Source organism: Natator depressus, chromosome 8 (assembly GCF_965152275.1).
Source record: "Natator depressus isolate rNatDep1 chromosome 8, rNatDep2.hap1, whole genome shotgun sequence".
Classification (NCBI taxonomy): domain Eukaryota; kingdom Metazoa; phylum Chordata; order Testudines; family Cheloniidae; genus Natator; species Natator depressus.
The window spans coordinates 89,027,743-89,042,635 of record NC_134241.1 but is presented as its reverse complement, the minus strand read 5'-3'; the positions used below and the strand labels follow the sequence as shown (position 1 = coordinate 89,042,635).

Genomic DNA, 14,893 nt, shown 5'->3' with positions numbered 1-14,893 from the left:
AAGAGTTTATTGAACATATGGAACAAACAACAAATCCATCTAACACATTCGGACTGGATGACTCCAGATTGTTGTATCTTGTCAGACTAACATAGTTTTCATGAAGAAATTTCCACCAGTCTGGACCGATGAGCTCTGAAGTGTAGTAGTGCTGATGCATGTGGATACTGGAGAAGAACCATGGTAGGAATAGCTCTGCATCCAAATGCAGAACTGAGGAGACTAACATGGTTAATCCACAGTGCTAAATGAATGCCAGTGATGAATTCCGGGTTGTTGCTAAGAAGTCTATTCAACTGAGGCAGATTTCCTGACAGCCCATGATATGGCCAATGGCCATAGTGGAACAAGCATTTACCAGTATAGACATAGGATCTCTTCTGTTTAAGTTTTATTGATGCGCAGATGTATCCATCTTTTGAGCCCTGAGCGAGATAGTTTGTTTCTCCTTATCATCAACCTACACTATAAAAAAGAAATTAGAGTTTCTATGGTACAACCAAGATAAAGCTTCATGATTAGTATGTGGGGCCAGTTTTCAGACGTCATTGGTCAGGTAACTATTTTAGGATTCTAAATGCAGATTTGAATTTCCAAATCCAGAATTAAACATTTTTTCTGGCTCCTGAGTTTGGAAATTGGTCTCCTCATGTCTGTCATTCTTTCTTTGAGTACAGGAAGAAGGATTTGGAGAGCAACTCCAAAGGGACATTTTATGATGTATACAGAATTCTGAGCCACCTTGGTGTATGGACCTGTCCATTATGCACAATCCTACCCCTAGGATACAGCATACTGAACCTTAAAAAAAGACACAAAGAGAAGGACAAATCAGACAACCTTTCTACTCACAAAATGAACATAAAAGGGCCTAATCCTGCATTCCCGTCATGCCCTAAACTCCTACTAAAGTCAATGGGAGTTTTGATTGTAGAAGAACTGTAAGATCAGACTTTGAGAGATACATCATATACAGTGTTATTGAAAAGACTGTCTCAGTGTGGCAGGCAAAATCCTTCAACTGTGTTATTGCTTTAAGATGTGACTTTGGAAAGCTAAAATAGAGTAACTAGGGGGTTGCAGTGGAGATTAACATTCCCTGGGCAGAATGGCAAGCTTTTATTTTGAAAGCCAGCTGGGCTCCACTTAAAGCAGTAAAATATATAAGAATTTATTATGACTGGGAAAGTCTCCTATTTAACCAAGTCAAGACATAACTGTGGCAACGTGTGCACGTTTTGCCTTTCATGACACATAACGTGGTATATTTTGTCTTTGCACAGTTACTTTTAGAGCACAGCTGTCATTATTCTATAACATCAAAACAGCACAACGTTTCAATATAAAGGATACATAATATTTAGATTTTATATGCAATGTCTCCAATTTATGTTCTTGGAATCATGAAGATGACTTATGATGTGTTGTGTTTGCATTGGCAAAGGCTCAAAACCAGAAATATATTTCAGGCTAAGCTCTGCAGATATTATCTCAAGTCATTTAAAAGTTCATTATAGGGCACCCGCTAGTGCTGCTATAGTAAAGGATCTGTCAGCATTTTTCAAGGGTTTGTAACTCAGCCATTTTAAAAAAAAAAATCTCTGTAGGCTGAAACTTGGCATTCAGGGTCTGGATGTCCAGCAGCAAATTATTTTTACAGATTAAAAAAATCAAATAGAATATTTTTAAATTATAGGTGGGTTAATTGTTGTTTTGAAATTTTCTACTTTCAAACCATTTCCCTCTACTTCTCTCGCTTAAAATGTTTTCAAAAATTGTTTTATAGGGTGCTACTCTAAAATACGGACAAGCTTTCATTGTGTGTTAAAGCTAGAAAAGGCAGAGATTTAACTCAGAATACTTTGCACTTGCACAGTACAGCACTTTTCAGTTTCAAAGTGCTTTACAAGCATTATCTAATTCATCTGCATAGTGTCTGTGATGCAGGGAGGGCTTATTATCCCCACTTTACAGTTAGAGAAATTGAGCTAGAGACCTTAAAGCTAATTTGTTTGTTTGTTTGTTTGTTTTAAAGGAGTTTGACAGGTGCATAAATCCCATGTGAATTTCAAGTGGATTTGTATGTCTAACTCCCTTAGACCACTTAGAAAATCCCAGCTCAAGTGCTTCATCCAAAGCCACAGAAGGCATCCATTCAGAGCCAGGATTAAAACTCAGGAGTTCCAGGTTCCCAGTTTTGCTGCTACACCATTCAGTTCTCACAAGCACCGTAATTACTTCGCACAGAAAAATTCAATTTCATTTTTAGTAGCTTCTCATATATAGCAATGACACTCGAGCTGGAGCATCTAGAGGGCTGCTTCATCACAGGAAAGACCATCAAATTAGCCATGTCAAATATGGCATTGTGCTGTTTGCCCCGTGAAATGCACAGATGTGTAACAATATAGCATTATGGCTATGTGTTGTCATCATCTGTGCACTGGCCGTCATAATAATATTTCATCAGCACCTTTCAGTCTGCTGCTAAAAAGCACTGAAGGAGGTTCTCCTTCCAAGGAAGGGCCTCTGCTTGTAGAAAAGGTGAGATTAGGTAGGGCTTTGATGGAGGTGCAAACTAGATGGTTTGGGAGGTGCCTGAATTCAAGAGAGGAATTGAGCTATGTATATTAGTTGATCAGTGCTCATTGAAAGAGTGGGATAGATGCAGCAATGTTGTAGGGTGGAGTAGGGAGGGAGTCAGTAGTCTAGAATAGATGCTATGAGTCACAAGTCTCCTTATTAGGGCTATTAAACAATTGAAAAAATTAATTGTGAGATTAAAAAAAATCGTGATTTAATTGCACTGTTAAATAATAATAGAAAACCATTTATTTAAATATTTGTGGATGTTTTCTACATTTTCAAATATTGATTTCAATTTCAGCACAGAATACAAAGTGTACAGTGTTCACTTTGTATTATTTTTATTACAAATATTTGCATTGTAAAAAAGATAAAAGAAATTGTATTTTTCAATTTACTTCATACCAGTACTGTAGTGCAATCTCTTCATTGTGAAAGTGCAATTTACAAATGTAATTTTTTTAAAATAACTGCACTCAGAAATAAAATAGTGTGTAAAACTCTAGAGCCAACAAGTCCACTCAGTCCTACTACTTGTTCAGCTAATCGCTAAGACAAACAATTTTGTTTACATTTACTGGAGATAATGCTGCCTGCTTCTTATTTACAATGTCACCTGAAAGTGAGAATAGACATTCGCATGCCACTGTTGTAGTGGGTATTGGTATTTATGTGCCAGATATGTTAAACATTTGTATGCCCCTTCATGCTTCAACCCCAATTCCAGAGGACATGCTTCCATTCTGATGAGGGGTTCTGCTCGATAATGATCCAAAGCAGTGTGGACTGACGCACGTTCATTTTCATCATCAGAGTCAGATGCCACCAGCAGAAGATTGATTTTCCTTTTTTGGTTGTTCGGGTTCTGTAGTTTCTGCATTGGAGTGTTGCTCTTTTAAGACTTCTGAAAGCGTGCTCCACACCTCGTCCCTCTTAGATTTTGGAAGGCACTTCAGATTCTTAAGCTTTGGGTCAAGTGCTGTAGCTATCTTTAGAATATCGTTGATCATCTTCTTTGTGTTTTGTCAAATCTACAGTGTTATTTGATTTAAGAACATATGCTGTGTCATCATCCGAGACACAAAATATATGGCAGAATGCGGGTAGAACCATGGAGCAGGGGACATGCAATTCTTCCCCAATGAGTTCAGTCACAAATTTAATTAACGCCTTATTTTTTTCACAAGCATCATCAGCATGGAAGCATGTCCTCTGGAATGGTGGCCAAAGCATGAAGGGGCATAAAAATGTTTAGCATATCTGGCACGTAAATACAAAAGTGCCATGGGAACACCTGCTCTCACTTTCAGGTTACATTCTAAGTAAGAAGCAGCAGCAGTATCTCCCGTAAATGTAAACAAGATTCTTTGTCTTAACGATTGATTGAACAAGAAGTAGGACTGAGTGGACTTGCTGGCTCTAAAGTTTTATATTGTTTTGTTTTTGAATGCAGTAATATAACAAAAGAATCTACATTTGTAAATTGCACTTCCTTGATAGAGATTGCACTACAGTACATGTATGAGGAGAATTGAAAAATACTATTTCTTTTATCTTTTTTACAATGCAAATATTTGTAATAAAAATAATATAAAGCAAGCACTGTATACTTTGTATTCTTTGTTGTAATTGAAATCAATATATTTGAAAATGTAGAAAAACATCGAAAAATATTGATAATAAATTTAAATTGGTATTCTACTATTGTTTAACAGTGCGATTAAAACTGTGATTAATCACAATTAATTTTTTTAATAGAATTAATTTGTTTTGAGTTAATTGCTTGAGTTAACTGCGATTAATTGATAGTCCTAATCCTTAATAATGATTAATAAAAGAAAATGGAACACACCTCATACTTCTCCAATCTGGGTAATTCAATAGTATAATACCTTTAACATATACCAATGGAAGATCTTTCTTACCATACCTCTCTCAGTAAGTAGGTACAACAGTGTGGGATTTTTGGAAGTGTTATCAGACCTTTATTTTATTTTCACTTATAAAACTACTTTAATCTATGTAAAACTGTCATTACGAAATGCCAAATCACGTGAAACTTTCCCAGGTTCAAACTTTACTAGAAACACAAACCTCTGTTCAGGTTCACAATTGGTTGCTGCCTTGTCTGATTTATGCGTTGGATGCAAAATTTATGGATGTGAAGCTAAACTGAGTTAAATTGGGCAGATTCACCGTGTGTTTTACGGTTAGTGTGATACTTGGGAGGGAAGAAGCTAAGCACTAAAACAAACAGAAACCTTAGAAACGGTTTGGACATTCCTCAAAACCAAAATCACCGTCTTTTAAAGCTCTATTTCCATTTATAACTTCAGGATAACCTTTCTGTACCCTCCATATAACCAGTACTACATCACTGTCAATTATGACTACTACCTTGGTTTTTATACTCTGATTCTCAAGCTTATTGAAATCTACTCAACACTCACTTCATTCCTGGCATCTCATGCCTTGCTTCTTAAGAAACATTGTGTATGTGGTATTAGTTGTCTATGGTGTGGTCAGCAAGATGATCACAAGGAAATTAATATTCCACTTTCTGACTGTATTGTATAATAGGCAGCTAAATCGCTGCCTTTGAATACAATGAAGAATTATATAGATTAGCATGGTATAGAAATGTTATGTTGGATAATTAAATGTGGTTATTCAGAAGTTTCATACTATTAATGTGATTTTATTAAATGCAGACTGCAGTGAGAACCCAAGAATGTGTGAGCTGATGTAGATTACACTTCTGTGTTTTGTAAGATAGTGAGTCAAAAGTATTTCTAGTCCTGCAGAGAGGCATGCAAAATGATTAAATATGATATTAGGCTTGTGTGGAGAACTGACTGGGAGTCGGGGAACTGAATCCTCCTTCCCAGCCCAGAGTCAGAATTGCAGAGAAGCACGTCTGTTACCCACCTTGGTGCCTACTCTTACCTGTGGGCTGGAACAGGGATTGCTGCCCCTTTGTACTCATTACACAGGAGTTCTTGGATCACCATATCCATGACAACACAGATCCACTGTTGTCTCGCCTAGCTCTTGTCAGCACATTAGAAGTTCACCTAATTGGCACAATGAGTGTGCGGAGATTTCCTTATTATTAAAATTAATAATGCCTAGGGACCAACCAAGAGTAGGGATCCATTGTGCTAGGTGCTGTCCAAACAGTGGCAGTCTCTACCCAAAAGAACTTACAGCCTAAATAGTCTAAGGGTAGGGGGAAGAGGTAGAACACATAAGCGGAGTGAACAATGTGGGCTGAAACGTCGTATTGGCGCCCCAGTTTTTGGATGTGGTTTAGTTAGGAAGGTATTAGCTAAATGGAAAGGTGAAGGAAGGAAGAGGGGGCAGCATAGAGGGCAGGGAGACTGAGGTGATGAGACTGAGCAACCACAATAGAAATAAATAATAATAATAGTAATTAATAATAGATTAAAACATGTGTTCATCATTCCTGTAAAGACAAAGATGGTATTTAATGGAGTTGTACAAACCATGTTGATCATTTTGCCAGTAGTCAGTATATGCTGCTTTACCAACCTTTTCATTGGTTTTTAATTCTGAGATTAATACATGATAATCAAAGGGTTTTTTTATTGTAATTAAGTGGGGTTAGAGTGCAAACAAGGAGATTGAAGCATTCTGGTGGGGAAATTTCTGATGCGTTATTTATGTGGCGCCCATTCTATAGATACCCAGAAAAGTTCAATCTTGACCTGAAAGGTTTATTCCCAAGTATACGTCTTACGTCTCATTCATTCCTTGGCCTAGCTGCTGAGACAGCCAACAGATGGTAATACCTTTTGGGCACTAGTGCCCAAAGTTGGCTTTGAACCTGTGACATTGAGTTGAAAGGCTGTGTATCCCATTACTAATACCCCAATCCATCTAGGTCTCTGATTTGAAAGGACTTAATTAAACCTTGAATACTGTTAACCAGAAGTAGTATTTTTACTGAGAGATGCTGGATAAAACAGCCGCTTGACAGAAGAAGACAATGTTCACAAATGGATTAGAAAAGATTAACGTCTCCAAATTTTTATTTAACATTACTCATCTCCAGAAAATTAAAGAACTCTTCATCTTATAATTACACCTATCATGTGAGCTACTTCAGAGTAAAACCTGACTTAAACAGTCTTTGCAAGATAATATCCTGAAATACCAAAATATGTCCCCATCTCCCCCATTTTGAATTTTGCCTTTATTCCTTAGGACACTTAAAGATTATAACACTTATAAAGTGCTTTGCAAACATTAATGAAGATGTGTTTAAATCTCATTTTTTCTCTAAAATGTATGCTATACTACAACTCATATTAAAATTGCTCTTTTTTAGGGTCATTTCATATTTCATATTTAGATCCTAATGCATAAAGCGCCAGATTTTTAGAAGAGCTAAGTACCCACTTAATCAGCAAACTAAGTGGTCAGATTTCAAAAGAGTTCAGCACATTGAGCGCTGGGCTCTTTTGAAAATCAGTCCAGAAGCGTCACACTAGGAGCTGTTGGGTGCTGAGCACCTTTGAACATCTGGCTCCAGTTGTGGGTGCAAAGCACTTGAAAATGTGGTCCTGATCTTATTTGAAAATCTCCCCATAATTGTAAGGCTACGAAGTGAGGCAAGAAGTGCAATGAGGAGCAATGAACAAATTACTCAATGCTTGTTATATTATGAAGCGAAGTAATATAACACTAGGGAAAGCTGAGAGAGAGCGCTCACAGTGCCCATTTTTCTGACTACGTATCTGTGCGGAGAAAAGAAAGGTTGCAAGAAGTATAGTGTGCTTCTCTAAATAAGATACATTGTCCCTAGTGAAGGCACCTGAGCTTGTTCCTTTTACTACTACACAATGTTATACTGGATATAATGCTGGCTGTGAAAAGCGTGGCCGATCTACTCAGAAATACTGAAGTTTGTCATTGTCTGATTTTGTTTACACTCAGTTCTCTCGTCTGCCTACATAAGGCAAGAATGAGATTTCTTTAAAACATTGTTCTGTAAGTTGGAATTCATTGTTCACCGTCTTTCCCTGTATTTATTAGATTACTTCTTGACGCTTGATGAGCCTATGAATAACATAACCACCACCCTCGGCCAAACTGCAGAACTGCATTGTAAAGTCTCCGGCAATCCTTCTCCAACTGTGCGTTGGTTGAAAAATGATGCCCCAGTCGTTCAAGAACCCAGGAGGATATCTTTTCGTGCAACAAGCTATGGGTCTCGATTACGAATAAGAAACCTTGACACTACGGATACTGGCTACTTTCAGTGTGTTGCTACTAATGGGAGGAAGACTGTTTCCACAACCGGCGTGTTGTTTGTGAAATTTGGTAAGATTTCTCTCTCTTCAAACTTTCTTGTTAAACAATTGCTTATGAAAATTGCCAGGTGAACAACTCTGGACACAACAGTCCTGTTAGCTGAAAACGTTACACAGAGCCCCAATTACTCATTTGAAGAACTAGGCAAATAATATGTATGAATAACTTATTTGATTAATTTTTAAAAAAATTCATAAATTATCCAGATTTTCCTCAAATTTACTGGGGGGGTTTTTTCAAAAATTTTCACTGAATAATGTCTGTGAATAATTCTTGGCTATTAGATAATTCACAAATAGTTGCTTCTGAGGATGCGGTATTTGAAAGTCAGGCTATTTTGTTTGGACAAATACATAGAATTCTCACTTTTACAGAGCACTCTGGTAATAACAGACACCTGGTATGTTTCTGTTTTCTGACAGGAGCAGACTAAATCTCATAATCAGATTTCTGGAGCAAATACTTAATAATATCAATTTGAAATATTACGCAACACTGATTAAAATTTGCTGATTTAGTGAGCATTCCTACCAGTGAACTCAGTTGCTAGAATATTTGCAGGAAGCAAACACAAAAAGGGGTGTGAAAACAGTCAAAGGCCCTGATCCAAAGCCTGTTGAAATCAATGGGAATCTATCCATTGACTTCAGTGGACTTGAATCAAACCTAAAGAGATTTTTTTTAAAAATTCAAAAGAATAGTCACATGAAAAAATGATGCAGTGTTCATCCAGTTATAGTTTCTAGGTGTTGCAAGTGCATAGAGTCCTGCATGGATACACATTTGTTTCCGCAGATATAAATCTGTGTCCACGGAGGTACAGGGCCCTACAGGGAACCGCAGCGGGGAAAGGAGCAGCATGTCAGGCCACCACTCCCAGGAGCCAGCAGCTCCTTTGGCATGGCTGTACCGCCCCTATTCCTGCAGACTGAGATGGGCACCAGGCTCACCGACAGCTGTCCCTGGTCATGCTCGTGTGTTCAAGCGGCTCGCACACTCCCAGACAGGAGTTGCTTCCATGCAGCTGTCTGCGTCTCCTCTTATGGGAGAGAGGGTGAGATATAAGACCTGGGGACTGAAAGGACTGTATTGAACAGTGTGCTACACAAGCATGGACTTTTGGAACAAAAGTGTTAAATGGATTTCCTGGGGAATGTCTAGGGAGAGGTGAAGCTATGCCCTGAAAAGGGGGGCCATTATCTGCTGATTATCTGTGATTACATGAGGCTAAGATCAAATGCCAAAGCTGTATAAAGGAAAGATTGAACTATTCATGGTGGTTCTGACTCTGAGACAGTTATGAACTTGTGACTCTGGGGAAAACCCAGTTGTGCATTTTGAAGGACTGACACCAACCAGAGTCCAAGGCTGGAGTTGGGGTGACCTTCTGTAAGCTTTTTAGTGTGCATGTATATTCTTTTATTGTTTGTAATGTGTTTTCTCTGTAATGCTTCACCTTAATAATAAATATGCTTTCTTAAAAAGAGCTTTGTGGTAACTTGTGATTGCTGGCAATTATAGCTATGCATAGCCTTTGGAGAGACAGCAAAGCAGAGATGCTGGCCTGTTCAGGCAGTCTGGCTTGCTGGGGCTATAACAGTGTAGACAGGGAACTCTGGTCAGGAGGGAGAGAGGTGCAGGTTTTCGCCCAAGAGAAGTCATGGCTGAGGATCCGGGAGCCTAGAGTGGGCTCCCTTGAGGGACCACAGAGCGGGAATAGAGGTGCAGTTTCCCTGAAATGTGACAATTTGTTAGACAACTTCTGGTGTATGATACAGTTTTGTCTTCTGCTTTTGGAAACTGAGAATCGTCTGCTAAAATAAATAAACCACATTCCATGTGATATACCATTGCTTTCATCTTTAAAAAGGTTTGCTAATACTGTGTGTCAGTTATCCCTTCATAACTAATAACTGCTGTTTTTATTGTGTCATTTCACCAGGTCCCCCACCAACAGCAAGTCCGGGATCATCGTAAGTTGTTTCATGTCTATGATACTGGTTTATTAATTCTGGATTTGAGCAGTCAAACATTAACTCACCATTTTCTATGATAGAAGCAGTTATACATTCTGCTTAAATTCAGATAATATATAGTAATTTAGGATAACTGTATGATCTATTCCGTAGGTACATTTTTCCAGTATGGTACTGATTCCTATTTCTTACACCAGACTATTTTAATTTTCAACATTATTTTCTTTTTTAAGTGCTTTGGACCCCATGATATGCTTAGTGTTCTCACAGCAGTCCCATGGACTTCAGTTGGCATAATGAGCATGGAATATGGGTAGAATATGGCCCTACTATGTGTTAGAGCTCAATCTTGCAAACAGTTGCTACTGGGTGTAGTTCTTACTACCGCGAGTAGTCATACTGGTACTAGAGGGACTGATGGTAGTAAGCACTATGCCTATTAGAAGTGTTCACTGGAGCAGGTGCTACGCATGAAATGTGCACTTGGAAGTGGTGTTTCATTATGTCATGGCAACATTACATACTAGAACGTAGGGTATGTCTTCACTACCAACATGGCTGTGGAGTCGCGGCACCACGAGGGGAATAGCTACCAGCGCTGGTGCACTGTCTACACTGCCACTTTACAGCGCTGAAACTTGCATTGCTCAGGGGGGTGTTTTTTCACACAGATGCACCCTCATATCTGTAGGCGGCGCCATTGACTTCAGTAGTTCTCACTGGCATAAGGATCCTCCCACATGGATCCAGTTATAGGATAAAAGATGCAAATTGCTGATCTTGTATTATTACCCTAACTTTTTCTTTTTTTAAAAAGTATCTTCAACTGTTCTACAGTTTGAAGTCAAGTTGCTGGCACTGTATTATGTGTTCAGTTTATTACCTGCGTGCACAGGGGGAATAAAGCTGAAACCTGACCTGTTGTGACATTGAAGAAGCTGCATGGGTTAAAAAACAAATGTAAGAGTAACCAAAACAAATACACTAAACCACTAAATACATTTATTAGGTGTGTGAAATCTTGAAGCTGGTGAATATTCAATGTATAAAGATGATCAGGTAACTTTGGCCATATTGCAGAGAATAAATGTGGTTGTTGCAATCTAGGGAAAGGAAGCCTGCAACCGCAAAATGACATGCTATGATGCCCTCTAATGGAATATCACAAAATGTGTCTTTGTCCCTCTTTCTGAAAGTAATTTTAAATAAAAGCACCTTGGTTTGTTTAGGAAGGGAGAGCTTTTTGTTTCCACTTAGACTTCTTTTGTAGCTTTCTAACCTTGAGGAAAGTACTGTTAACTGCCCCTTAAATCCCAGTGCTGGGTAAGGTTGTGTTCCTCTGCAGTTCAGGGGACTTGATTAGTGACTTGCAAAGACACCATCTTCTGTACTTTTGTGTTGGGCTTCTATTGAAAAGAGGTTTTGAGGTTTGAGTGAGTTAAACTGGGTGTCACTGTCTGGTGACGAAAATGTGCAAGAAAACAGAGGTGGAGCAAAGAGATAAGAGGAAGAAAGACTAGCTTTTCACTCTCTTTCATTCAGAATTTTAAGTGAAATCTATTTGAGGACTTCTTCCAGCCTCTCTCTTTATGGTTTCAGAGTAGCAGCCGTCTTAGTCTGTATCCACAAAAAGAAAAGGAGGACTTGTGGCACCTTAGAGACTAAAAAATTTATTGGAACATAAGCTTTCGTGAGCTACAGCTCACTTCATCGGATGCATGCAGTGGAGAATACAGTGGGGAGATTTATATACACAGAGAACATGAAACAATGGGTGTTACCATACACACTGTAACAAGAGTGATCAGGTAAGGTGAGCTATTACCAGCAGGAGAGCCGGGGGGGGACCTTTTGTAGTGATAATCAAGGTGGGCCATTTCTAGCAGTTGACAAGAACGTCTGAGGAACAGTGAGGGTTGGGGGGTGGGGGATAAACATGGAGAAATAGTTTTACTTTGTGTAATGACCCATCCACTCCCAGTCTTTATTCAAGCCTAAGTTAATTGTATCCAGTTTGCAAATTAATTCCAATTCAGCAGTCTCTCGTTGGAGTCTGTTTTTAAAGTTTTTTTGTTGAAGAATTGCCACTTTTAGGTCTATAATCGAGTGACCAAAGAGACTGACGTGTTCTCCGACTGGTTTTTGAATGTTATAATTCTTGACGTCTGATTTGTGTCCATTTATTCTTTTACGTAGAGACTGTCCAGTTTGGCCAATGTACATGGCAGAGGGGCATTGCTGGCACATGATGGCATAGGCAGTTTCTATGTGCAGCAAGCTAAGGCCCTGATTTAATCACACTGAAATAAATGGGAGTATTCCAACAGATTTCAGCGAGTGCTTTCTGAGTTCTAAGGGACTAATCCAAAACCCATTGAAGTCTATGGAAGGATAGTCACTAACTCCAAAGTACATTACATCGGGCACTAATTTAGGAAGTGAAAATTTTATTGTTTTCTCCTTAATAATTATTTCATTTAATTTTCAGCACACATGACCCATTATTTTGCATGTGTACAAATACAGAAGTGTTAAAAAGAGGAAATTAAAGTGAGACTTTATTTCCAATAGCTGGGTTTTTATCAGAAAAGTGTAGATTGACTCTTAAGGGGGATTATGCTGTAATACACATTGCGGAAAATATGAAATATGAAGAGTAAATAGAGTGTGCTTTGATTGTAAAAAATGTGTGCTACACCGAATTTAACTGTGTAGTATATTTATTGGGGGTGGGGGGCCAATCAGGGAAGACGCTTATGAAAAAGGAATGGTAAACTGGTAATCCATACTAAACTAGAATAACCTCGACAAGGGTTCCTGAACTCAGTGGGACAATTTTGCTGCCAATTACATGAGTGCACATTTATGTGAGTGACAGCAAAGTTTGGTTCCAAGAGTATTAACTCGATAACTAGGGAAAACTTAGTGTGAGGGGAAAAATTAAGGAAAAAGAGAGGGGTAGTAGACCCCAAAAATGAAATCAACATTGTTTTTCTTATTATTTTTCCAAACATGTTTTTCTGGAAAATTGTTTAATATATTCAAACATGTTCCTCTCATCGCAACCAAGCAACTAAACCAGTCTGATTAAAATTTGAATTAAACCAAAATGCTAGCTCCTCAGTAGGGAAGATCCAGTTTTAAAAGTAAAAGCACAGTGTATAAGTAAAGTGCCATGTCTCTTGCCTGAATCTGTGATCCGCAGAGTTAAAGAACACAGTGCAAATCTCCTGTACAGGAACACTGAGCATTTTGTCCAGTAAGATAAATCTCATGGTGGCATATTTGTCTGTGTAGAAACAAAAATTGTCCTGGAGTGTCTGATATTTTGGTTGACACCTTCTTCAAAGACAAATAAGTTCTGGAGCCTGTCTCTTCTGTGTAACATCCTTTTCCATTGATTGCATCTGACCTCAGATTATTAAATTGGCTCACAATCGTGAGGTTCTTTTGGAAACTTCACTGCTGTTGGATGCCCAGATAGTCATGAGTGTGAGTAATGCCTACTTCCATCTGTGACTGGCCAGAAAATTCAGCCCGACTCAGTCTGACTCAGAACTGTGATTTGGTCGATGGTCTGCTTCCCTTTGAGTTAATGTGATACTAGGGAGTGTATTACCTTGCTACTGGAGGTTCTTTATTCCGGATGAGACACAGAACTGAGGTCCTGGCTGCTTGGACCATATAGATCACATGGCGGGAATTAGTCCTGATGTTCTGGCCAAATTCAGTTTGGGTAAATGCATTCAGCTAACCTAAGATCCCCATAGAAATGGCAGTAAGATTATATTCTTCTTCCCTAGCTGTCCAAAACTGTTGTGTAGTGTTGCTGTGCACTGATGACCAGTATTTAGCGGCGATTGTCTCTGTGAATCAACATTTAAATTTGTAAAGTATTTTGGGATCCTTCTGGATGAAGAGTGCTATATATATGAAAGATATTAATTCAACAACAGTTCAGTCTGATCTAATTGTGTGTCTCCCCTCACCTACAATAACACAAGCTGCACTGGTAACAAAATAGATTGAGGATAGTGATGTGCTTTAGTGGGCATGTTTTCCCCGTTGTCTTTATTTATCTTCCACAAATGCCTGATCATTCATGTATTTCTTTTGAGAGCAATATGTAAAAGCCACACGCTCAGCACTCTTTCTTCACATAATATATAGGTGCATAACTCTGCAGTGATGTGGTACCAAAAAAAGATGGCCTAGCTCTTGCATAAGATTTTTTTAAAAGGGAGCTAGAAAGCTCTTCTGTAAAAGATGGCAGCAGTAATAGATGTCTTGACAATTCATGCATGCTTTACATTGTTATTTTCTCTGCTTACATGAACAAATTGCATTTTCACTTACACTACTGCCAAATACCTGTAATCATTCATTAAGTTAAAAAGCAGATAAATAAAAGAAACCCCAACAAGAGCATACCACTGCAGGTTATAAGCAATCCAAGAAACCATGGTACTTCTGTGCTACGGCACTGACAGTCCTTTCTTTCACGTTGTCTCTTATTTTAACACAGTTTAATGCTCTTTTTATTTGTGATGTTCTAAGGATACATTCCTGCATGCTGTTGTTATCTACTGTGTATACCCTGGTTTGCAAACGAAACTTGTATTTTAAAGAGTTTAAAATGAACAGTGCGATTAATTGCAATTAATTTTTTTAATCGCTTGAGAGCCCTAATTATTTTTCTACTTGACATTTGTGCTGTTTCTTAAATTTTCTTTTTTTAACTGAAAAGCTTGAGAGATTAGATTTGGTGGGAAAAGGAGCAGGCCCTGTGGGACAATGTGAGAGAGACTGACAATTGTGTGCACGCATGTGCAATCTAGAACAACTTCATTCTATTTTATCCCATGCTCGTCCCCCAGTATCCGAGTAACTAAGCCACCATTGCTGTCACTGTTCCTGGGGAAGTGTTTTAAAGTCAGTTGGAATTAGGATCATTCAGCACCTCCCACTCCAGCACACTCAAGGCTATGTCCTAA

The 14,893-nt window shown here is 38.5% G+C and overlaps 1 protein-coding gene across 1 annotated transcript in view; it reads left to right on the top strand.

The window, feature by feature from the left end:
* The window catches only part of ROR1 (receptor tyrosine kinase like orphan receptor 1), a 248,620-nt gene that overhangs the window by 183,201 nt on the left and 50,526 nt on the right, over positions 1-14,893 (top strand). The window contains exons 3-4 of the mRNA XM_074961595.1: positions 7,645-7,932; positions 9,866-9,896. Of these exons, the coding sequence (XP_074817696.1) occupies positions 7,645-7,932; positions 9,866-9,896 (319 nt within the window). The remainder of the gene's footprint in view (positions 1-7,644; positions 7,933-9,865; positions 9,897-14,893) is intronic.